The 26,147-nt window shown below is 38.0% G+C and overlaps 1 protein-coding gene across 1 annotated transcript in view; it reads left to right on the top strand.

Annotated features, from left to right (window-relative positions):
- PCCA (propionyl-CoA carboxylase subunit alpha) overlaps positions 1 to 26,147 on the top strand; it is a 260,731-nt gene that overhangs the window by 190,336 nt on the left and 44,248 nt on the right. Inside the window, exons 20-21 of the mRNA XM_072347043.1 lie at positions 3,703 to 3,801; positions 17,235 to 17,288. Of these exons, the coding sequence (XP_072203144.1) occupies positions 3,703 to 3,801; positions 17,235 to 17,288 (153 nt within the window). The remainder of the gene's footprint in view (positions 1 to 3,702; positions 3,802 to 17,234; positions 17,289 to 26,147) is intronic.

Genomic DNA, 26,147 nt, shown 5'->3' with positions numbered 1-26,147 from the left:
AGCGCGTGGTCATAAATGTTAGAGGTAACATAAAATGGTTGTAACTGCTCGATACAGTCAAAGGCAGTGCTGCCACCCAGTGGGACCTAGGCAGGCAAGAGGAATGGGCTAATGGGAACTTCGTGTAATTTATTAGCAAAGTCACTGTCTTTCTTGTGGACATAGTATCTAAATGTGATCTTATGAATATTGAGTAGAGGGAAATAATCACTTCTGTCTACCAACAGAGCAGGACTCTGCTAGACATTTTTATCTTCAGGGCATGCTGCTGCCTTATTTAAGTCCAGCTCTCATGTCTGCCTAGGTCTCCTGGTCCTTTTTCACAGAGCTGCTCCCCAGCCAGCCAAATGACGGCCTGTATCATTTCAAGAGATTCTTCCTTTCCATGTGGTGGACTTAATAAGTTGTCTTAGACTTCACAAAGCTCCTATTTTCCTGAAGAAAGTTAAATGCTGTATGGGTAATCAATCAGTTCCTTTGCCACTAGCAAATATAGCCTAAAGAATGGGGGGAAGAATATATACAAGAAGGAAGAGAGGGCTCTCCATTGGGATGGCCAGTAGTGGGTCCCTTTTGAAGCTGGAGCTGGCTCTGCTTTGACATATGACAGTGCTGGGCTCTGCTCACAGAGGCCATCTCTGCAGTCTTTCTGCCACATACATACATCCAGTGCTTCCACACTCTAGGCCAGAAACTAGGCCAAAAGCATCAAGGTAAAGTTGAATTAAACATTGTTCTGGGAGACAGGTTTTAAGTTAGTCAGGCTCAAGGCTGACATGAAGATCTGCAGGCATAATGCAGGTCAGCATCAGGCAGGAAACAACTGCTCGAGCTGCCCTCCGGTCTCCTGGAAAACCACCTTCATTTCCAGGAGAAAAGAAGTGACATGTGCCAGATGTATGTGAGACTCTGCATTAGTAAATTAACAGGGCTATAACACTCAGGCTTGTGCTGCCTCCTCTAATTGCCTGACATGCATATGGAATGCCAAATGATGTTATTTAAAGGAAACGGAACTCAGTTTATGCTTTGCAGCTCTTTGCACTATTGGTGAGGTGTTATGCCGAACATCGGGAACTCAGACCACAAGAACTGAAGGGGCTGCTACTGGTTCAGGTGCACCACAGTGAAATTCTGCAAGTTGTGATAGTAGAGTAAGCTGTGTGACTTTTCTAACATTGTGTATTACCATTCTTTTTTTTCTGAGGCCTCACATACAGAGACTTTTGGATTTAAAACAACTGTAAAGGAGGACTGTGGCTGCTTTTATCTTCTTGGCCCTTACACAGGCACAAACAATACTATTAAATATATAGGTATAAATCTTCACTACTGCCACGCCATATTTAGTCATTATTAGCAGGTGAAAGCAGCTGCCTAAAAGCATGTAGCTCTATGTTCTGAGAAGACTGCTGCAGCTTAGTGAGGCATGCATTAGTTCAGATAATACTTTTTCTTCCTTCTTTTTCCTTCTGACTCTTTATTCTTTCTTGAATGGAGAAAACATACATGAGGCAATATGTTGTCTTCTTGTTTTTCTTGAGTGCCATTTTCTTTAGACTTGCTGTAGGCTTTAACTTTAGCATTTCTTTTAGGGTGATTTCCACCAGAAATTCTTTCATACTAATTTAATCTGGAATCAATGATGTCTAGACTTGTATAGACCCTTGTAAGGGATTTTAAGTAAATCATTTACTGCTGTGACATACTTTCACTTTTGTTTTTCTGTACAGTGGTAAAAGAGATAATTCTTAAATTGAGTTTGCTGTGGAGATATTGAGTTATATCTTGTCACTGAACACCCTTCAATAAGATTGTAGATAATCCTGCAGTGCGAAAAGCATGGTGTACAGCTGAACCCTTTTGGTGGCCTGGTCTGGTATGCTTTTATAGCATCTCTCCTCCTCCCTTGTAGAAACGTGGCAAATGATATTTTCAGGCCCAGTTCCAGTGCAGACGGTCTTTCTTTGTTACAGTGATGGTAACAGATAGCTTTTTTAGTAATTGCCTTAACAGAGTTCAATTGCTAATCAAAGGTTGTTGAGGCAGAGCACCAGGTTTGCTTTTCTCCAGACTTTTTCAGATCACTGTTCCCAATAAAGTCAGTATTTGCTGATTCAGGTTTGCTGGGAATGAGTGAGCTGGATCCACTGGTGCGTTCCAGCTGCTTTTCTGTGCTCTGGCAATGCAAACCAGCTGCAGGTCTGGTTTAACTCAAGTCAGGTTTATGGCTGTTTTGCATCACTGGAGCAGTGTAAAGTACTTGAAGCATGCCAGCTAATCTGGCCTGTTGCTGAACCATTGTAAATGACTTGTTTTTCTTCGTGTTCTGGGCATGTAACTTTATTTTTAGCTAAAGCCTCCAGGAATTGAGTAGATTGTATCACTGTAAGTCAGATTTTATGCTCTGAACTAAAGTCTATAAAATTAGAGGATTTTTAAGATAGGTTCTTTTTCCTTAACTGAAAAAAAAAATAAAAATATTGAATTACATATTGCTCCTCTGCACTTGGCTGCTATGGATTTCTTTTAAGCTACACTAAGATTGCAGTTGTCTTTTCTCATTGTACAATGAAATAATGATTGGTCTGAGATCTAAAAGAGTAGGTTTTGTAAGTTTTATTTCATGAAACCTGGGCTCAGTTTTATTCCAGATGCAGTAATTTCATTGTAGTCTGCTGAGAATGTTTGCAGTATTTGTGTCATTATCAGTATCGTCTGCAATTTAGTGAATGCAAATATTGTGAGATTTTGAGAGAGGAGGGATATCAGCCAACCATATTTTTTCTTCTGTTTATAGTAAATCTTCTAAATGAAATCTTATTTACCAACATCTGGTAGCATGATGGCATTCAAAACATGCTGTAAACATTAATCAGCAATTACGTTTTTCCATGTATAGCAATGTTTCTTGTATAATCCAGCTCTTTCTCTGATGTTTGTGTGGTGTTGAATGAGTTATGTGCATATTATTCAGTGGAAGAATAAGGGAAGTGCTATTACACCCTCTCTGTGATACACAACTGTGCCAATAATTCCTCCAGAACTCAGGAATTTTTACACAGAAATGTTCTTGCATAAAGTTCATGTTGGAGTTTGGTTTTTTTTGGGGGGGGAATAATTGCTACCTGTATAATCGTATCGGTATTCAAGTCAGAAATTGCTTTCCTCTGATCAGCCGTAAATTGAGAGAAAACAAGACAGAATTTGACGTTTTTCTAGACTTTTGAGGCAAAATACCAAAGAATTAATTACTGCCTCATACTAATTAAGATAACAATGCAAAACCCTTCATTAGAAGCATAGAAGTTCTTCCCTTGGTCCTTGGAGAGAATATTATATGCAAGCCCTGTTGTGTGGGTTGCAAGGTGTCACTGGAATTTATATGCATTACTTGTCTAATTGCAGTAAATGTAGCATGTCCAGATAGGTTTAAAAGTTGGATGGCTGTTTGTTACTTGCTGGAAATCACTTGAAACCTTGCTACTTGGAGGCAGCTGTTCACAGGTCCTTCACCTCTCCCCAGAGATAGTTAGAAGACTCTGTTGTTGGACCCTGTCTTTTATGGCAGAAGCAGTAAACATGACAGGTTGTTTGGGAGCCATCTGTTTTAAAATGGTCGCTGCTTTGTATGCAGTAATGAACTTGAGATCAGTTTTCTGTCTGTCTTCATAGTAACAGCCTTGTTTGGTGTCACAACAGGTGGAAGTTGATGGGATGAAACTAAACGTGACCGGCGAGTGGAACCTGGCTTCGCCCTTGTTGTCTGTCACCATCGATGGCACTCAGAGGACTGTACAGGTAAATTTACCAGCACCTTTATCTGTGGAACTGAACTAACTTTCTGATACTTGCCTCTAGATGCAAAAATTTTGATACATGGTATCTAAACTTTCCATATCATAAAAGTTACACTATGTTGTGTGAATAATGGAGTTTTAAATACGCTCAGACCTTCAGTGAAATGAGCTTCTCTTAGAGTTCCTCACTTGGAGTTTCAAACATCTTCCATCTAATCGGAAGTTGCTTATTTTTAGAAATTTACTCCAGTTTCTTAATATCTCTTTCCTATGTTGCTGGAATTACTGTTCACAAAAAGGTGGGGATGGCAGTAGAAGGATACCCTTCTCATCTTGGGATCATGAGTTTCTTTCACTTTTCAGCCTTTGCAGATCAAATCTCATGGGACAGTGTATCTTCCTTGTGACACGTTTTTATGATAAGCCTTTATTTAATATTAATTATTAGTTCCATGATTTAGGAAAAATGCAGAAAGCATCCAAAACCTGTATGGATTGAACAAAAAGGAAAGTCTGAAGATCATAACGAACGTAACCATACATTCTTTCCTTCTGACCACTAAATTTTGGGAACAACTTCCCACAAAAGGATGTGCTTTTAACTGCCTTGTAGATTTGGGGAGGATAATGCCAATGAAAATTCATGTATTGTTGAGGAATCATTTATTCATTAAGTCTGTTGATCGTGGAATAAAAATGATCGTGGAAAAAAATGAAACAAAAAGCAACCTTCTGGAATCATTAAAGTATTTTGCATACACTATTGCCTGTTTTATATACATTAATCAGTACTACAGAGGTGAGATTTCTGATAAATTACAGTGAAGTACTTGCATTTGTTTACGTTTTCAGCCCTTGTAAATTGCCCAAATGGAAATGTTATTTTTTTCTGTGACTGAGTTTGAAAGACCCTAAGATTGAAAAAAATGTTGTATCTTTCAAGGACTGTGCATAGTGAGAGGGGCTGTACTAGGTGATCTCCAGAGGTCCCTTCCAACCCCCATGGTTCTGTGATTCTGTGAAATTTTCACTACAAGAAAATTTATTGGTTGATTACCGCCAACTTCAAGGCTTGTGTTGTGTATGTCTAAAAAAAAAAAAGAAAATGTATTATACGGTATATTTTTATATCTTAACACTGGTTCATTCTGCTACTGTTTTACAAAGTAAATTCCTGATCATTAAGAGGAAATTGTACCAATATCTAAACATATAAAATCTGCCTAGAAGAAAAATGTGTTTAGAATGGATTCCTATATTCTGAAGGCTCCGCTGCAAACTGAGTATCATAGAATCACCTAGGTTGGCCTAGGTTGAAAAGGACCACAATGCTCATCTAGTTTCAATCCCCCTGCTATGTGCAGGTCTGCCAACCACCAGACCAGGCTGCTCAGAGCCACATCCAGCCTGGCCTTGAGTGCTTCCAAGGATGGGGCATCCACAGCCTCCTTGGGCAACCTGTTCCAGTGCGTCACCACCCTCTGTATGGTTAATAATAGTTAAGAACAGTTGTCTAGAAGTGTAAAATTTGAATTAGCGTGTAGGATTAGTTTCAGAATTAATGATGGTGAGGTCTGAATAAGCTATAACAATGTTACTTGTTACCAAGTATGACCAGATTGTATGAAATTCAGCAGGGCTGGCCATAACAACATACAGTGAACTGGCTGCATGTATTTATCCAACAGAATGTGAAATAAGTGCATATTTTGTATCTTCCTCAATTTTATAATGTAAGCCTTTGCTTTTAGTAAAGAATCTTGGTAGCTTAAGAGTTATTAATCTTTTATCATATGTATGTAAAATTATGGGAACCTTAAGCCTGAACTCTGGTATCCACTCACTGGAATCTAAATTGGTTTTTTGGTTAGATATTTCTCTAGACTTGCCCTGCCACAAGAACCAAATTAGTAAGTGTATTCCTGTAGGTCAGTTTGCCTCCGAAAGCAATTGACCCTTGTGTCTTCAAGTATCTTCTTTCAACAAGACTTAGCCCTAGAGCCATTTAAGCAACAAATACGGATTAATCGAATAATTCCAGCTGTGCTTTATTAATTTTCAGTCAGTCTAATTTCTCTTCATAGTTGGTTTCATTCTTCTACATTTGTTCAACCAAGTACAGTCTTTATGAACATTATATTTCTTTGAAGGATCGATTTATGCACCTTCGGCTCGTTCCTGTAGTCTGGCCCCAATCCAGCAAAGTACTTAAGCGTAGAAGCAGGAAACAAACAATTTTAAAATGTTTTGGTTTAAAATGTATTTATGTAAATTATAGTCTAGACATTCAAATTGCTGCATATCTGTTGCACGTTTAAAAATAAGTAATTAAACATGCTCATGTATTTCCACTCTTCTGCTAAAGGCTCAGCATCCATTAAAGCAGAGCACAGCGCTAACAGTGAAATTTAAGAAAACCTGTGACATCAAAATGCAGATTTTATAAGGCTGTTTCTAGACTCAGAGATCTGAGAATAAATCTGAGAGCCTAAGAAGTTTGTGCTCTACTTGCCGCCTGTCCAGGGCATATCAGGGCACAACTAGGATGTGTGGCAGTCCCTGCTTGTGCTTTTGTTTCCTTTGCAAGGAAGCCCATCTGCGTGTCACAGATGGGCACTGCAGAGTGCCTGGCCTGCTCCCCAGATGATAGAGGGACCAAAACCCAGGCTCCATTTTCTTATAGGTTAAGGGCTCTCAAACCTTTGCAATGATTTGGATTACTGTGAAACCATAGGATGCTATAGAAGGTGATGAAATGATGATGAAAACTTTGCATCACTGGAGCCAGAGATTTCTCAGGTACACTCTCCAGGGACAAGGATCAGGGACAGATGCCATAGCATTTCTTGAAGCGTGCAGATTCCATCACTGTTTTTCGTTGTTGTTACTTTCAGTAATTCCTCAGCTGATCTCAGCGTGTCATAATTTCCTCCACTTTTGACTACAACATCTCTCACTTGAGGTGGCTGAATTAAATACACTGTGAAGGGTAACATTTTGTGCACCAAGGAAGTTAATTTTTTGTGTGCAGAAATAGTTTGCTGAAACATTTCCCAGATATTTTTCCAAAGATATTTAGTGGCTCTGGAATCTGCATTAAACTGAGATACTGAAACTGAAATGGTTCTGTGATTCTATGTGGTTACAGTGTCTTCCTGAGGATTCAGATTTGAAGAGATTGGTTGTTATTTGGTTTAAAACACACGTCTCGAGTCTATTCAAATGTGTGGTATCCATTCAAGCAATGCGTAGAGAACAAATGAACACTGATTTCTGTGAAGGAAGAGCTGAAAAGAGGGTACTGGATTGTGGAAAATAAGTATAAGAGCTTGGACAGAAAGTGGAGGGGAAAGCACTGTTTCAGAATGATATCCTGGAAAGCAACAATGGCTGGAGGTCCGAGAGCTGGCAGAGCGAGGTCTGTTGTATTCTTCTACCTTGCAAAAGTAAGCTGTATACAAGTGAGTCCTATGCCTGTGGAAGAAACTGTGTATACTAGATTTCCCTTCCTGAGGAGGGGATGGAAGAAGGGAAGAGAATAAGCTGGTTTTCCTCAGAGTAGAACAGCTCATTTTATTCCCTCACGTGAGCAAGAACCTCATGGAACCTCCAGGTAAAGCAATGAATCCAAGAAGTCAGGAGGTGTACTTTAACCTAGCTACAAGTCCTCTATTTGACAGCATGTTACAGTCAGGTTGCAAGTAGCTGCCTTCTGCACAGGCAGATCAGATTGCTTGGGAAAAAAAGTGCAGGTGGGAGGTCCTCAAACTTGCTTTGCTTTGGCACTGCTTGTATTTGAGCAAGTTCTCGAAAGCCAACCCAGCAACCATTCAAATTCTCAGCCTCCTCTATGGCTAAATTTTACAACTCCTTAGTGCTATTTTACAGTCCCTTTGAGATTATTCCGTTTCATTCTCTGCTTTTACTGATCCCATCATCAAACCCTCAACCTATATGCCATCTACGTGCAGACAGGTCTCTGTAGCAAAAGGGTTCCATGCCAAAATAAATTCCTTGTCACCTTCTCTTGCTACCACTTGTCCCTCTACCATGTATACTGTACACACCCTGCCACCCCACAGGCACATTGTTGGCTCTCACTGGGTTCGAATGAGGCCTCACACCCTTTAATGGGAGCTCAGTCATTTTTCCTGGAGTCTGGGAAGCTCTTGGTGAGTTTGGGCAGTTTCAGCAACACAGAATTATGACAGCAGTGGCAATGACTTTCTTTCATGTTTTTTTGGTTTTAGGAGTTTGGTCTATGGAGCTGAGATTCAGAGACATAAATAGAGCTCTGTTAGGCGAAGTCCTGGCAGCTCAATATTACTTCTATATTAGTCTTTCTTTGAGCAGGGAACTTGACTACCTGATTTCCAGGGGACACTTCCAGCCTAACTGTTGTGTGACTGTGTTGGACATCTCAAACTCTGTCATGAAAAGGTCTTTATCAGTCACAGCAAGGTATGATTAAGAGTAGTGGAGTTACTAAGCAAGAACGTGATCCTGTAGAACTGAAATCATCACTCAGGCTTCAAGTGCTTTGTAAATGAAATAGATGAAGCTTTGTCAGTGGAATTTTCTCTACTTGCAGTATGATGGGGAATACAGTATTGCCACTGATTTATTATTGTTTTTTTTCATTTAATTTATTTATTGCCTCAACAATTACAGCAAGAAAAGAATATTCTACATCCTGGGATATGACAAATGTGAAGTGTTTCTCTAACACAATGTTTCTTTTGATTTTTTTGTTTGGTTTTGTTTGTAATAACAAGAAACCAAAAATGCTGTAGGTTATGAAAGTCTTTGTTCCTGGGAAATGTCTGACATTCTGGGAAATGTCTGATAGGAGAACAAAGCCTTTGCCCAAGTATTCATTTCCTTCAACCTGGTGGGGACTTTCTCAAGTGTGTGTGTGTATATATATATATATATATATATATATATAAAAATCCATCTATCTATCTATATATTTTGTACTGTTTTGAGATCTCAGATGCAATCTATTACAATGATATGTAATGTGGGCTTCTGGTTGGAAGTATCATTACTTAGCAGTAATGATATGTGCCAAGGTAAGTTTAGATTGGATGTTAGGAAACACTTCTTTACAGAAAGGGTAGTTAGGTACTGGAATAGGCTCCCCAGGGAGGTGGTTGAATCACCGTCCCTGATGTGTTTAAGAGCTGTTTGGATGTGGTGCTCAGAGATACGATTTAGCAGAGGGTTGTTCGAGTAGGGTACTATGGTTAGGCTGCGGTTGGACTTGATGATCTTTGAGGTCTTTTCCAACCTGGGTAATTCTGTGATTCTGTGATAACTCTGAAGATGGTTTTGGAAAGCTTTACCAATCAGTGCACATGAAGATTTCTCCTTAGTTCATTTTTCAGTGTTGTGCAATTACTGCACAGATTCCACTGCTGCCCTTTACCTATGAACTGAGAATTCTTTTTGTTAAGTTGCCTCTAGAAGACAGACACAATGATTTGCAAATAATACCTCTGAATTCTTACAAAGCCATAGGCTCAGCCTTGAAACTCAGCAATGATCACTGGGTGTATACTGAGAAACTGAATTTTATTGCATCACGTGATGCTCCCTTGGCATTTGAGACAAGCACAAGCAAGCAATCAGATATCCCAGGTAAAAGACGAATACAAAACTTTTGGCATACAGTGTAGTATGCCTTGCTGTGTTTCAGAGTTTTAATAATAATAGTGATAATAATAAGATACTAATGTCTGTCCATCAGGGTACTATTGTTGTTGTTACTTTTTTCTCTGTGTTTTCAAAAAGAGAACTATAGATTTTGGCAAGTTACTTATTCAGCCTTCTTGTTGTCTAATGATTGCTGTGGCAATGTCACAGAATCACAGAATTGTAGGGATTGGAAGGCACCTCTGGATATCACCTAGTCTGACCCACTGCTGAAGCAGGCTCTTTGCATTCCTCCTAACTCCTGTATTGGAAGACATAATGAGAAGTTGATTCCTGTCCATATTTACCATATTCTCCCTCAGTTGCTGCTTTCCAGTGCTGCAGAGCTGTTTGTTGCAGAGAAACCTGTCTTTGTAGTCGTGTGGTGCCCTCAGAACATTTCCCATTTCTGTTGTATCCTTTTCTATCTGTGGGGACCAGAACTCTGCAGTGAAAGCATGGGCAAAGCATAGGCTTACACTGTAATTTAGTGGTGTTCATTGATGCGTTATCCATTCTCATTATTAATTTTCAGTGTTTCCTGTGGCTTTTTGGACCAAAACCAAACATGAAAGTGACTATCCTATTCAATTATCCGTTACAATTCCAAAATACTGCTTCTGGATAGAAATGACTGAAGGAGGGAGGAAGAGGAGAACAGAACACTGAGGGCAGGAGAAAAAAGGCAAACTTGTGGCAATGATGTATTGCCAGGGAACTTTGAAGCTGTGTAGCATGCCAGAGCACAGTTATTGATGTTTTGCTATCACCTGTGGCAAAGTAATGTATATGGTGGAGGTGGATGCTTCCCAAAGGATGAAGGAGCATAGAGAAATTACAGTTAGAAGGTGTTCTGGAATTTGACCAGTACACATGGTTTAATGCTCATCTCCTAGGTGTTTCTGAAGAATGTGAATGATCTGCTTTAAATAATTATTAGCTCATTGATCCTGCTGGGTTTGTGAAAAATTCTGTGTGGGAAAGTTAGTAATTGTACCACTTCATCCTTTGTTTCTAGGAATTGTAGAGAAAGAGAAGAGTTGTAAGAGCTAACCATTATGGTTCTTCTTGCTGCGATTATCAATAATGTATATTAAAACAAACATTACTATTATGTCTTGATTGGCACTGGTATTTGCCAAAACTGTTAAAATGACCACTTTTTAGAATGATCCCTGAACATACACATAGCTTATGTGACAGCAGTGTGGCCAGCTCCTGAGTCATGAAGCTTTTAAAAAGGTTGAGTAACCTTTACTGTCATACTAGCGTGCTTGTGTTAAAGTCTTGCTTTAAAAAGCAAATCAGTTTAACTCAGGGCTGACTCAACTCTTGTCCATGGTTTGAATGGAGAAAGTGTAAAGAGAAGGGGAAAATGCGAGGAAGTAAACGATCACAGGATTACAGATTATTGCAGCCTTCTATTTTTTTATCTTTTTAATTGAGAAGCTGAGGTAAAAAGCACATACCACCACCCTTAACAGTTCTTTCATGAAAATGATTTTGTTTTCATCCAGGAAGGAAATGAGTCAACTGCTGTGCCCTGTAAACCCCTCTGGGACTAATTGTCCACTTGTCAGAGACAGGTCTCCTGCAATAAAGCTGTATCTACAAACACCATAGTTCTCCCTTTCTTTAATCTAAGGGGATTAGTAATATCCTGTGCTACTCAAAGGGTTAATCAAGGAATGTTAGTTATCTTATGCCCTGCTTTTTTCCAAGGAGTTTTAAAATTTAAGGGCAAATGGTATTCAGAATGAATAGATACAAGGATTCTGTATGTGTCCAAAGACCAAGGCATTGTTTGCAGTTATGGACAGACCTTATAATTTCATATGTAAACCTTAACAGACAGTAAATGGGAACGTGGGAATATGTTCATAGAGCAGAGGGGAAGGAGGACATGGTAGAGTGAGGAAGGACTTTGGATCTTGCTAAGAATCTGTCTTGGAGCTATGATCAATGTTATCAGATAAGAATCACAAGGTACCATGTTACCTGCACAGCATGCCTCATGAGAGCAGAATTTGACAGCATGTCACATGAAGATAATGCTCCTAAAAGTTTAACTAATTTTATGATTTAAGGTAGTAACAGCAGAAATCAGGGAGAACCAAACTCTTCACAGTATTGTGAATGTGAATATCTGGAGTAAATGATGGGCTGGAGTAAATGTCTTTTAGGTTAATTCTTCAGCAGTACCAAGTAAACAGTCTTCCCTGTGTGTAGTTTTGGGTAGCAGTATTACTATTTTTTGAGCCTATTATCCACTGCTTTGTAACACCTACCTTTGGCAAAGGGTTAAGGGAGAGCATGGGCATTGTTGGAAGGTGTTCTTTGTAAATATGATAGCCATAATGCAGCATTAGTACTGAAAATTTCCATGTCAAGCACACAATAAAATTATGTAACAAGTAACATGAACACTGGATATTACCCAAAGAAACATTGTTTTTCCATTTTTCTGTTATTGGAGAAGTTCCTAGGCCACCTACTGCAATTGAATCACAGACATTAAGAGAGCATTACTTTTAAAGCTTGTAGTGTGGTACCTTAGACATCTGTGAAGGTGCAGTTCCTCTATGTGAATTGGTGCCTTGTAAGCCATTTAAGATGTGCTTGGCATCTGTATTTGGACTGAATGTAGGTTCTGTTTAGTCTTTGGAAAAGGATTCAAGTAGCTTACAACAGGTGCAGGGGGAGGCCAATATCTTAGCATCCTGGAAGGCAAAGGGGAGGAATAGTACTATTTAAGCCGATCTTAGAAATCTTGATCATCTCATTCCCTGCTGAGTGACTGCTGTCCTTGTATGAAGCTGGAAAGTGTGGATGTGCCCTGAGGAACAAGAGCAAACTGAGGCTCCATTTATTCTGAAGTGTGATATTAAACTGATAATGGCTAGCAGCACACAAAATCTAGCTAAGTTTCCACCTGTAATTTACTGCAGTAAGAGGAGGAAATGATGGCACCAACAGTAGAAGGCACTAAGTTGTGACAGAAGTAGAGAGATCCTCTAAGTGGAAAGGCTTGCTAGACTGCGCATTTCATGAATGTACAGTGCAACGCAGTCTTCAAAGTACAAGAAATCTTGGTCCCATGACTAGTCTGCTTGCAGATATGCTGTCTAGTGTACCGGCCTTTTTATGAGAGATGGGAAAACATGCAAGGAGGCTGCAGGAAAAGCCGCTGCTGCTACATATGGAAAGGGAGTGCTAAAATGAAGGTCTGTTTTCTGTAAAGGTCCTAGGGGAGGATGGAATAAGGTGGGTGGATAAAGCCAAACTAATCTTCGTATTTTGACAAATATTGACTTCATGGTTTCAGTTACTTCTGCTGCTTTCTCCATGGAACTTCAAGGCTGGACTGACACAGGTGGATGGTGGTGCATTTCAGACACCCTCATAAACACAAAATAATGAGTTACTATCAGCTGAATATAATATAACTTCAGAGGATAAAATACTGTTTATTCACCTATTTTTACACCTTCTGAATTGCGGGGGTATATAACATTGAACCTGTCTGGGGTTACAGATACCATTCAAAATGTGAGTAGAATCCCCCCCTTAAAATTTTTATCATAAGGCATTCAGAATTTCTGGTAGCAAGAGGTTGAGGTTAAACAGCGGGGGTTGAAAGAAGTTCTGCATTTTAAAACAAAACCATGCTGGAGTAACACACAGTTTCACTCAGATTTTTGTCTGTCATCTTCTGGAATTGAGATACTTACCAATGTCTGGGTTTGGGATTTGTTGTTCTGTATTATGTGATATGTGTTGTCTGACGTGTAGTGTAGTCATGCCACCACTTGAAAAAACTGCCAACAAGGCTGTGACAGTCTTTGCATTTTCTGCAGCAAATAGTGTCCAGCTTTACTTTCAGCCAATAACAGTAGCATATAGTAGTTGAAGATAGATGTGTTTGGGGAACTTCAGAATGTTACTTCCTGCCAGTGAATATTCATTTTGAGTTGACACGTAGCTTTTTGATTTGTAACCAAAGCAAAAAAAAATTGCTTTTGGTCTATTTCAGTTTCTTTGTTTTGATACCATTTCTTCCCTGCAGCTGCTGCCATCAAATAGCTTGGAGATAGCCCAAGATAACAGAAGATTTGTGAAAAATACTGAGTTCTTGTTATTGTTTAATAATGTCTGTGTCAGGTTAGAATCTCTTTCAATAATATATATATTTTATATTTGTCTGAGCTGCTTTATCCTTCTTCATGTAAAGGTTATTATCGTTTTTATCTGAAAGTGCTCATCCACCGCGGGCTTAATGCAAAGCTGATTGTAACCCCACTGCATCTTACGATGAATAGATCATTGATACTCAGCTAAGTGGAAATAATTTTCTATGGCAAAGCAGAAGAATTTAAAGTAATATCACACTAACCTCTGGTAATTTACTGGGATTTACAGATTAAAATGATTGTTTGCAAAATGACTGTGGGATAGCATACACTTAGAGCAGGAAAATCGAACACATTCTGTATGATTGTGTACACTTGCCTGTTTTTACGTGCATGCATGTTGTTTGTATATACATAGCGTATGCAGTTTTACATACTCAAACCTGTGTGTAAAAATGTGTATCATATTTATGTAACACTCACACCCGTTTGACAGCTTTGAGGCTTGCAGATGGATTTTTTTTAAGTTGTGATTTCATTTTTTGTTTCCAGATTAGATTTAGCTCATTAATGTCCAAGACGGAAAAAAAAAATATATATATACTTTTAATTTATGTTATGCTAATTAAGTTAGTCTGAACCTCAGTCAACTGAATGAACCAGAAGAGTATCAGTTATGTCTAAGATCAAGTAATTGATATCGGCTATGTAATTTTACTGTACTCCCAGGTGAACGTACGGTGTTGTTTTGTCTTTGTTCAGGTGGCAGACTTCCTGTGCTTTTTGGTGTAAACCTCCTAGTAAATAATTTGCAATTTGTTAGGAAAACAATGGCCCTACATATAATTAGTTATTCTCTTATGTTACTGCTATTTGATTACTTTCCTGCTATCACACGCAATATGAAACCATCTATTATGAGGTGTAGAATATGTAAATATCTAACTTAACAAGAGTAACTGGAGACCGATCCTTTTTTCTAAAGAGGTGGGAAATAAAAGAATAATTGTTAACCGCGTCCTTTCATTTTCTTGAAAACATCAATTACATTTACAAATCCCAGAAACACAAGCCCACCAGTGGAACAGAAATAACTCCTTTCAATATGCTTCAAAAAACCTAATCACATCTAACAGCTGAAATTTATTTACAACTGTAATTTGAAACATTAATTATGATAATGTGCTGATTTCTTTTGTAATATGTTTCTCAAAAGCCTGGCAATTCTCTTTTTGGTCCTGGTGTAACATATGTTTTGTGACTTGCAGAATTTCTCTACCTTTCTTTCTTGTTTTTTGAAAGATACTCAGAAGGAAAACTTTTTTTTTTCTCCTCTGTGTTTGTTAACAGTTTTCCTCCCTTTCCCCATTATTATTGTATTATTTTTTTTGTACTGGCTGTTCATTCAAGGAGATGGATTTTAGTGCCTGCACTGACTCTCAGTGTATTGATGACTAAATGCAGTGTGTCTATTTTGAACACAGTAAATAGCAGTGATGATTCACTGTACGGTGGTACCAGAGCACTTCAACAGTGTCAGACCAGCAAAAAGACTGTTTTATATCTTTGTCTTGATACTACTTTTAGGTGCCTACTTGATACGTGTATTTTGTTTTATATATAGTCCACAGTTTGCTAAATTAGTTTTGAAAGGACTTGCTGTCTTGTTTGGCTGTAAAGACAGTTTACACGAGGAAATACTTACATGGTTGATAGTTGTGGAAAATAAGTTGTCACATTACCTGGCTTTACTTAGAAACCTTTAAAGAGAATGACAAAAAGGCTCTATTTTTCCTTTCGTGTGCATTGTGTTTTTAAGTTGTGTTTTTCTGTGTGATGAGGAGTTTGGCCAAAAAAATGGAATTTTTATTAGGACATGAAAAGGTCTCTAATGACCCTTGAAAGTGGACAAAAGGGTAGCACAATAAGTGACAGAACTCTAACGAGCTTGGAGGGCATTCCAGGAAAAAAAGAAATTAAATCCTTTAATTTTTTTTCGGCTTGCCATTTTCTGACAGCTTATCAAGTGATTGGGACTTGTTTGTTTTGGCATGAGGTTCATTCATTGTAGGCAGCCGGTACTTTGTTCTTCTTTGTCGTTTCCAAAACCTGATTGTGTTTATCCTAGGCTGTGGGAAAAGTGTATATTCCTGTTTCCTTTATAAAAGTAAACGTCAGGTTTTGTATGAAATTTTATTTCCCATATTTTCCATTCCATTAATCATTATTGTTGAAATATGTCGGGCTTTGGCAGATCATCCTTTGTTTTCATATGATTGTACAGATTGTGTTGGTGTGTGACCTGTTACATCAAAAAATGAGCATGTTTTGGCCATAGTAATTATTGCTTAATAAAGTGTAGCTGAGGAACTTGCACCATTATTAAAAATGGACTAGAACTTAATTTATTGCTGTTGAACTCCTGTAGGCAGATATCTTGCTATTGCATAGCATTTTCTTGCTTAGTCAAGAGAAGGTGGGACTAGAGGGAGTCATGATAACAGCCCTTTGCCTACCTGGAAAGATAGATGCAAAAGGACAGAGAATAATCAGTGTTTCTTGTCTGTGGTGAAGAAAAGGAGAAATAATGTTCTGCAGTTGCAGCACAGAATGATGAAGATGCTCAGAACTGCATAGGGAGACTGTAAAATCTCTGCAGTTGGAAGATTTTAAGAGTGGGTTAGATGTGCATCGTTTCTGAGTGACTTGGGTATGTTTGGTTCTACCTGGAGTACCAGGCTCAAGGAAATTTGCAGCCCTATTGCTAGGATTTGTGGTCTGTGAAATGCTGAAGGTCTCAGTGTGGCTCTTTGTTGGCATTTTAATACCCACCATATCAATCTGTTTTTGGATGTGTGTGTGTCACTGTGTAAGCATTAGGTCTGCCTTGCACAACTAAGGCTATGGTTCTGGGTCTCTATGTACAGTAACTAAATTGCAATAGGAAAAAGAGAGAGCAAAAACATTTTGCATTGAAGAGAGGGATGAATCACAAGAAGAAGGAATTCTTTCTAAATTTGACGTGTACATTATGGGTAACACTGTGTTAAGTCAATAAAAGTTTCTTTCTGTTGTCTTGTGGCTGACTGACAGGAAGATCTGAAGCCAGTTTAATAACTTCAACCAACTCCTGAACCATTGTATATAACAAGGTGTTTCATAAGATCATTTTTTCCCCGTTTCTTAAGTTTGTCTTTTAAAAAGAGATTAAAAAGCCTCTCATTGGCAGATAATAAATATAATACTACACGTAGGCACCAAGAACGCAGAATCAGAAACTTAGAGATGGCAGAAGCCTTAATGTTCATCTCTCTGCAAGCCTGAGGTTGTTCTGCATTGTACGCGGTCATATTTGTTTTCATTGCTCTTCAAAGTAAATTTTACTGAGTTGACTGAAACAAAAACAAGATCTAAATTGGAGTATGAATTAGACTTATGCTACTGAAAATCTCAAAGGAAATGGTTATGTTTAATCTGTTTCATGGATAGTTTTTTGTACTCAGTTTTTATTACTTTGCAGCAATAGAGCGCAAATAAAATGGAGTTGTTTCAAATTTTTGAGGAGCTTCTAATCAGTTTTTATGATGTTTCTTTTTTTTTTCCCCAGCGTCTTTCTCGGGATGCATCTGGAAAGACGAGTGTTCAATTTCTAGGCACAGTGGTAAGTACACATAACTGTTGACAAGAGTTACGTTGGTAGAATATCATGTAAACAGAAGATAAGTGAATGGCACTAGTAATGTGTTTAAGCTTGCATTAGTGAAGGTTGGCATTGTGAATAAACATGCTGAGCTTAACACCTGAATTTAGGCAGATTTTTAAAGATATTTTCCAGGGCATGATGCACAGTATCTGCACTGCACATTTCAATTGTTCTGCCTCTGTTTCATTTACAGTGGATTTAAAAGTAACTGAATGTAGTCTGTAAGCTTATTGCAAGATACTTGTGTTTGATCCACATTGAGATCAAAACCACTCTTTCTGACCTCTGTTGCTTCACTGTGCCATGCACCCTCACATCCCAAAGGCATGTCAGTAACTGTCTCATACAAAGGCTACTCAGTGATGCAAAGTGCTGTGTCCTTTTCTCACTCCAAGCCAATGTGTTCCTAGTTGTTCTTTTTTTCTCTCCCCCACTCTCTCTTTTTTAAAAGGTATTAGGTAATGGATGCTTATGAACATATATGTGATTGAAGCAGCATCCAGTTCTGTAATTTCCATGATTAATGCGCAGCCTTTGAATTTTTTCAAGTTCCTTAGGCACCTAAAGACAGTTCTAGAAATTAAATAAAATTGAAGTATCCTCTAAAGTAAGTTGTCCTGATTACCGCCAATAGGCTTCCCAGTAGTGATTCTAACAGTGAAAAGCCTAGGAACAAAATTTTCCCCTTAGAAGTTAGTCCTGGCATCTTCATGCACTATAAGTTTTGAACAAATACAGGTTAAGATTGAATATGATAATGCTTTCACTCTACTTATGATTGATTCTTCTACAAGTCCCATGAAGCCATTTTTGCGGAGGTATACTATGGCAAGAGTAAACTCAAGACATCATCTATAATTGCATATTTTATAGAGATGAAGAGTGCTCCTAATGTTTTTTGCTTTCTTGAGTACACATATGGGTGCACATACGCTTGCTTATGTCTTATTCAGTGTCAAGCAGAGCATCAGTTACAAATAAAACATAAAAGGTAAGCTTTGTGTGTACAAAATTGTTGCTGGCTGACTGATCTGGTAGGCTTGGGTGAGAAGAAAATAATTACTTCAAGTAGATAAGATACAAACATAATGCATCTTCATAAGAAGATAAAGAATGTAATTGAACACCAAAAGGGGTTCTGTAACACTGGGAAAATTCTCATTGTGGCATTAAAGATAAAATTTGCTGTTAAGTGAGATGTAGAAACATTTTGTATTCATATGTTAAAAAGTGACCTAGAGTTCTACTTACGGACTGTAACTCTGGGCATCATACAGCAGGAAAGAAAAGGATGAAAGAGTTCAGTTTTGATTTGCTTTTGACCTTACAAAATTAATGATGAAACAGTTGATTGATTATAATATTTATCAAGTCTTAGTGACAAGCTCATGTCATATTTATTGGTTCCTTCTTATTTTGTGAAATCAAGTGTATGATTATAACTGAAATTCTTAAAGAAGACTTAACAAAAAACCACTTTCTACTGCTCTGTCCAAGATTTCTTATTTAATATAAGTTAAGTGTATGTCCTGCTGATTGTACCCAAAGAGGGAACTTCAGTGAGCAGGATAGGTGTGCAGTAATGAAGTCTGTTTCCTAGGTTTTGCTTTGATATTAATTCTCCCACAGAATCCAAGCCAGAATCTGTACCAGTGTGCCATACCTGAGTACTTCTAACCTAGTCCTTCTCCTTCCCCTTAAGTCCCTTTCCTTTCTATAATTTGTCCTTTTCTCCTTTAAAATCCTTGCACTCTTCTGGTTTCAACATAAACCTCTCAGCTTTTGTGATGAGTGGAAGTAATGCTTTTCCTTACAATGACAACCTCTACAAAGGCATATATGTATCTATCCACTATGTTTGTGCACCTGCATGTAAATGTGTATGTATGCACAGATGTAAACATTCTGTTAAATGGAAGAATATTATCTTGAACAAAGGTTTTAGAACTACGTTTTGAGCTCTCTGTTATATATTTCTTACTAAACATTTACTAACATAAAAGTGCAGTCAAGATAGAGAAAGGAATATTTAGCAGCAAGAAACTGTTTTCTTGTTATTATCGTAATGTATTACCATCCACATAGTAAACCATTTATAAAGTTATTGCTCTGGTCATTTTTTTCATAGTGGGAAACAGTATGTGGACATAGGGATAGCTGTGAGCATTGACTTACTTTTGCAACGGTACAAATTTTGATGCCATTGGTGTAGCGTTACTTAGTGCATGCACCAGCTCCTTGGCAGGTCAAGAGAATGTCAGCCTAGATAAATGGTTTCACTTGTTTTTTTGACATTGAGCTTTAGAAACAGTCCTGCTACTGGTTTTTGATGAAACACAAGCGTCTGCTTTGGGAAGCCAGCTGACACTCTGAGAAGTGAAATGTTTGTTTGTCTATTAGAAGCATCCTTGGTCTTTCATGTAGCTAAGTGAAAGACAAAAAAAACCCCTACGTTGCTTCAGTAAAATGACAGTTTGATATGAATTCTGCTGCATAACGTGGGGCAAACATAGACAGTAGGGTATATGTTTGTGTTAACGTGGCAGCATATTTCTGCTGTTTTACTGATCTTTTTTCTGATTACTTGTGCCTCTGTCAGCTGGACTTCAGCAATAAAAGAAATCAGGGCAGGGAGCCTTTTACACAAAGAAAGCTGGAAGTATACAGAGACCTGCAGACTTTTATGGAAGCGTTAAATTTATTCTAGAGTGTATGTAATGCCCTCTGTGCAGAATTTCAAGAAAAGAAATGCTTTCTTATGCACAGGTAGTGAGTGGCCTGGCTCCATCACATGCACTACATCAGTGTCAGCTTTGGGCTTGAAGACTATGCTCGGCAGCAGTGCTCTAGTGGCCCAGTGGAACACTTCCTTCAAAAGAAAGAGTCCCAGACAGTGATAAATCCCTATGGAAGAAGGTTGCAAACTTCTCAATATCCTCTGCTCATTGTGGTTGTTTCTTTTGACCCCCAACTTTCTGTTCTCTAACATCAGAGAACCAAAGCAGAACTACAGCATTCCTGTGAGGGAGCAATGAAAGAACATATATGTGACAGATGTTAGTTGTGTGTCTTACTTCGTTCATAGAATCACAGAATCACCAAGGTTGGAAAGACCTACTCCTTCTGGATCTGCAACTCCAGTTTGAGAACTCCATTTTGGAAAATTAATCCTGGTCAATCCCAGGCCATACTTTTTAGCATTGTTGGTGTACATTCTAGTATAGTAATAATCATTGAATACTAATGACTTTTTGATTGTACTTGAACTGCTTCCAGATAAGTTGGCAGAAGGATGCTTCATAAACAATCAGGGTTAGGTATGTTGCCCGTAAAGTAATGGAGAGCTTTACATTCAGGCATTCCTCAAAATGTTTGCCTTTGCTTCCCAGGTTATTGTACATTCATCATTTATGCATCTAGGGTTACTTAGGAGCTACAGTTTAGCTGCTTTTCATTGCTGATTCCTTTTCCTACTCTCCCCAACTGACTTGTTTTCTCTTCCTTCATCAGTAAACTTCCAACTTCTCTGTCCCATTACTGAGGCTTATAAATTGTCCTGGGACTTTCAATCTTTGTATACCAATCTCATCAGTTTTGAGATAGTTTCCTCCTTTTTCCTTTCTCTTAACATTCTTATTAAGTCCCATTAAATGGCAGTAAAGATTGGAAGCTTTGATCACATAAGTCTGATTTAGTTGGTTTCACAGCCTACTTCTTTCAGACTTAAACATCGTAGCAGTTCCTAACATGTTTTCTTCCTTTCAGCTTCAGACTTTAGATACTGAGGATTTATGTGTATTTTCAAATATTGATTGAAAACTTGCAGTATCTATTGGAATGTGTGTAATAGAAACCAAAGGAAAATAAATATAGTTAAATTCTGTAGGTATTTATTTTGCAAGCTAATGCCTTTTTTCTTTTTCTTTTTTTAAATGGTTTTCTGACTCTTACTTTTCACAAGCCTTACAATCAAGCTCCATGCTCATTTAAAGGGAATTCTGTTGTATAGATTTTTCTCCTTTCAGCTCGCTTCAGAGCTATAGTGAACCACAGCAGTAGTGGAATTACATGAGCGCAGAAGGTGTAACTAGGAAAAATGGATGGTTGCTTCTGGATGCTTAAGCTTCTGAAATTTCCTTCTGAACACAGACAGGAAGAATTCTGAGACTGGCTGCAAACTTCTGCAGTGTTCATTGCCGATATTTTATGTGGCAAGCATGGATTCAGCTTAGTTGATATTAATGATGATGTTAATGATGATATTAATGATGAAGTGAAAATTATTCCAGCTCATGTGATGTGGATGATAATGTGAATGGCACAGCTATACGTGCCCTTCTCGTTTTAATTCTGTTATATATTCGTATGTTTTCAAGCATGAAGTATAGAGGATACATCAAAGGTGTCAGTAGAAGCAAATTCTCAAAAGGACCTGGAAGATTTGGAAATACCACAGTTAGCAAATGCCATGACATAAAATAGTTTAGGTTGTTTTGGGATTCTCCCCTTGGATTCCATTGGAAGGAGAAATAAAAAAGCACTTAGAGTTATTTCTGGATTTTGCTTCCATGACTTAAATGAGAAGTTTGTATGTATTTTAGTCATTTGGATCAGCATCGATGCAGTTCCAGTTTTCAGAATGACTAAAAGTAGGTTTCTTACACTGAGGTTCTAAACGGTTTTCATTTGATCTATTCATTTTTAATCTTGGATTTTTCTTCTGTTTTCAATTAAATTTGTGGAGGACGTGTGTGATCACATCATAAACAGGTGAGGGTTCCCCAGGATATCGTTCATGTGAGTGAGCTGTACAGTGTGCATTCTGTAGTACAGTATTCTTTGCATATACCTCACCACGTGCCTCAGAAACAAGCAAATGGAAAAATAAGGGTTTCTGATTTTTCCATACATCTTTCGTCAATTTTCTTTCTTAATCAGCCTGGTAATGCTCTAAGTACAGGGACTGAGCTTGGCTGATTAACCTGTTTGTAACTTGTTGGAGCGCAAGTTGACAGGTTATCCTAGTGTAACTCCAGTGATTCCCTTTGGTAGGCCAAGATTTACCAGTGTTGCAAAAACATTATTTGTTTCTTTGTCTGATGAAAGAAGTATTTGTTTTTTAACTATATGAAGACTGTTGCATCATAGCAAAGACGTAGTGCTTTTTTCTGAAGATGTCTACTGACAAATAATAAACATATGTGTAACCCATGTTTTTAAAAAGCTTTTTGATAGCTGAAACTTTGGCATATACCCAAGAACTGTTTAGGAGGTATTAATTTATATGACTATGAAGCTTAACCGGGGATCTTAATGAAAGAAAGGCATGATGAAGTTTGCAAAGCTAATTTAAATCTCTGAATGTAAATTTTAAATTAAGTTTTTATTGATAATAAATATACTTTGTTTCTCATTAGTCTTCTAGGCTCCAGTGGTAATATCAGTAAAATAAGCATGTTTAAGAAAGATTTAACATTAAAAATGCTATTAATGTGACCCTTGGTACACCAGCACAATTAGATTTCAAAGTGAGCATTTAGGATGTAACAGCGATTAATGACAACCATCGAAAACAATTTTGAACTCCATCAGTTTAACTCAGGAGGGTAAACTTAATATGATAATTTATCTAGTTGAATTGTATCAGCTTAGCAGGAAAGTATGCAAATATGTGACCCTTACCTAGAATCTAAATGGATGCTGCGCTGATAGATTTATCAGTTCCATTAAAGAACTTTAGGGAACTTTGGAATTTCAGCAATTGTTCCCTCAGAGGCTGAAAACCAAACCTGATCTCATACTGGGACCATTCTGGTCTGCATATTTCCATAATTTGCCTTTGCTACTAATATGACAGCAAGACACAAATAACTGTTTCTAATAATATCAAATGGAGTTGTGGAGGACAGCATTTTAATGTAGTAAAAGACCTCCCTGTGGGGTTGTTATTGCTGCTATAGAACAGCAGTTCCACAGTTGCAACAATAGTCTCTTAATTGATTCGTTTAATTAGCAAGAGATGAAGCTTGTGCTGCGTCTTGTCATCTGTTATCATGGGGGTGGCTGCAGAGGGAATCTTTGCATTTGTCACTCTTTACATACGGGTTTAAGTAGAGTAAAAGGAAACTTCCAAACGCATTGCAGATACAGAGGTGGGCTTTAATCAGAATGTTTTCTGTGCATGGAGGCTGTCAATGTGTGGTCACGGCTGGCTCGAGAGCTGCAATACTGGGGAAAATCTTAATGCAGATACGTTTGGCATTTCTAACCTAAATATGCAAATCTAAGTATTATAGGAATGGTGGATTATTTGGGGCATCGGTGTTGTAACAGTTGACTAGATTTACTTGGAAGAAATAGGGTCAGATTAGTGAAACTGGCCATCTGGCTTGTGATTGCTTTTTAGTGGCATTTTTGTTTCCAGTCTGGATAAACAATGAGTTACAGGACCACACGGTCCATGGTAGGAAGCATGTGTAAAAGAGGGACATTCTTTGTGGCTGGTTTTCCCTGGAGTAGTTATGCATACAGATACAGTGCTGTGCTTGCTTCTGGCAAATGAAGTCATTTTTTATTCGGATCTATTTTATTTAAACTTTAGGGGTATGTAAACAAATATATTTTAAAGCTATGTAAATACATCAGAGCTTTGGTTTCATTTTCCTCCTCTCGTTGGCTTAGTTCTGTCTTCTGTTCAAGGTTATTCTTCCTTATGGAAGGAAATATTTCTAGAGGAGGACAAACTTCTTGTTAAATGCTAATTAAGAAAATGAAGGTTACATTGGCATGCTTCCATTGTCATAGCACTGACCTGAGATAAAGGATCTCTTATTAATCTGAAATAAATTAGTCAGAGGGGGAAGCAAACGATTCTGTGCATGTAAAACACTCAAAGCGTCTACTCCTGCTCTGTTTTAAATGCCCCTACTTCTCTTCTGGTGCTGTTACTTGTTAGTTTGTTTTTGTTTTTCCATTGGCGTATTGGATGTGCCATCAAATTTTGGAGTGTGCTGCTGCTGTCAATCAGTTTGCCACAGGGGCAGCGTGCTGCTACAAAAGGTGTACGGCTTTTTTCTTTTCTTTCTTTTTTTTTTCCTCTTCTTCTTTTATTGACAATTTAAACAGAGATTTCACCCACTTATCACTAAAGATCCCATGGTAATTTCCACAAGGTTCTGAGATTGCTTCACATTCTGAGAGTCTTGGCCAAAGTCCACTTTGCGTAATTACCTTCTGTCTACATAAATCCCTAATGCAATTTTAGATGTGTTTGGTATTTTTCACTTCCTGTCCTAAATAGAGAAAATATTGCCACACGCTGCTCATAATTACTGCGGGTTGCATCCTAAGATCAAATAAAGAGATTCCTGTAAATTGTCTTTGTCAATTCTGTTTTCCCATTGTTAAAGCACCGGAATACATGACAAAAGATGAGTAAACAGTAGGGTGTGTAATTAAATTCACAAACTGATACGATAACTGTTTTTGGTTTGTGGGTTTTTTTTTCTCTGTTCTGTTACATTTTGGCTGTCTGTGAGATAAAATATTTCTACTGATAGGACTATCGCCGAGGGAAAAGGTCAACTTTGAGGCCATGTCAGAGGTCAAATTTAACACACTGCCATACACTTTGAAGCAGGTAGAACGCCGGTATGGGACTTTAGATGCCACCATCATACAATGAGTTGTCTTTTCCTTATGTCCCATACTGTTTTGTTCCCACAACTGAAACTATTGCCTTTTATCTCTTACCTTATCTGAAATTTGTTTCATTTCCTCATTCTGGATGCCCGTTGTGGAATCTAGAATGTGTTCAGTGCTGTCTTTAAACCTATTTGCTTCTGCTGTTCTAAATTGTATCTTTTAACAGAATTTAGTGCTTCACACATGAAGTTCAGTCCTCCTGTCTTCAACACAAAAGCTTATGTTACTTTATTTTATGCTATACTCAAATGTACTTCATTCTGATATTTCATCTTTCTAATCATCCTTTCTCTGTTGTTTTTTTTCTGCCATATTTGTCTCCTTCACCTGCTCTTAGATGTGCTTCTCTTCTGAATTTCTTGTGTCAAGGTTTTTAGGAGTAGTTGTCTATTTTTGCTAGAGATATACCGGTTAGGTTGAGAAGGGAGTTAGTGCTGTTAATCTGATATTAACTTTCATGTTGCGTAAACAGCATTTAGGAGAAGCATGAGGATAAGAATAAAAAACATAAAAATTGCTATGCATCACCAAGTTGTATAGATGAAGTTAACGTGTCTACAGCTGGAACACCAGAGACTCTTGTTTCAGAGGCAAAGACATCCTTTGCCCCTGTTGTATATCTGATAGAATAGGGGTACAGTTTAGTCAGTATTCGTAAAATAGGATATTAGTCAATAGGTATTTTGTAGCTCTGCATATTTTTCCCAGTGTTCACTGGAGTTTATATCTAAATGACAAGGGAACTGAATATATCAAGTAGAGACAGTTCAGTTCACTTTTAATGAAACCAAAGTTTCACAGAAATTCTGTGCCAAGTGCACTGAGAGTTACATAAAATCTCATACATGTCTGCTTTTCTGAAGGACAGTTATCCCCACTGCTACAGACATGCTTACTGATAGCAACAGGCAATCTACATCTTCATTTCATTCATGCCATTTGATATTTATAGCCCTTGTCCATAGTGATGCGTAAGAAGGTGAAGGGCAGAGCAGTTGTAGTAGGAAGTATCATGATTGTGTGACCATCTCCCAAACACCAGTCTTTTGTCTTGGAGAGGTGCCATGTTGGCAGGGTGCACGGGAAGTATTAGCATACCAAATTGTGTTATGA

This window comes from Excalfactoria chinensis, chromosome 1, assembly GCF_039878825.1.
Source record: "Excalfactoria chinensis isolate bCotChi1 chromosome 1, bCotChi1.hap2, whole genome shotgun sequence".
In the NCBI taxonomy this organism is placed as follows: Eukaryota; Metazoa; Chordata; class Aves; order Galliformes; family Phasianidae; genus Excalfactoria; species Excalfactoria chinensis.
Note: the sequence above shows the minus strand (reverse complement) of the source record. Positions and strands in the feature narration are given on the sequence as shown.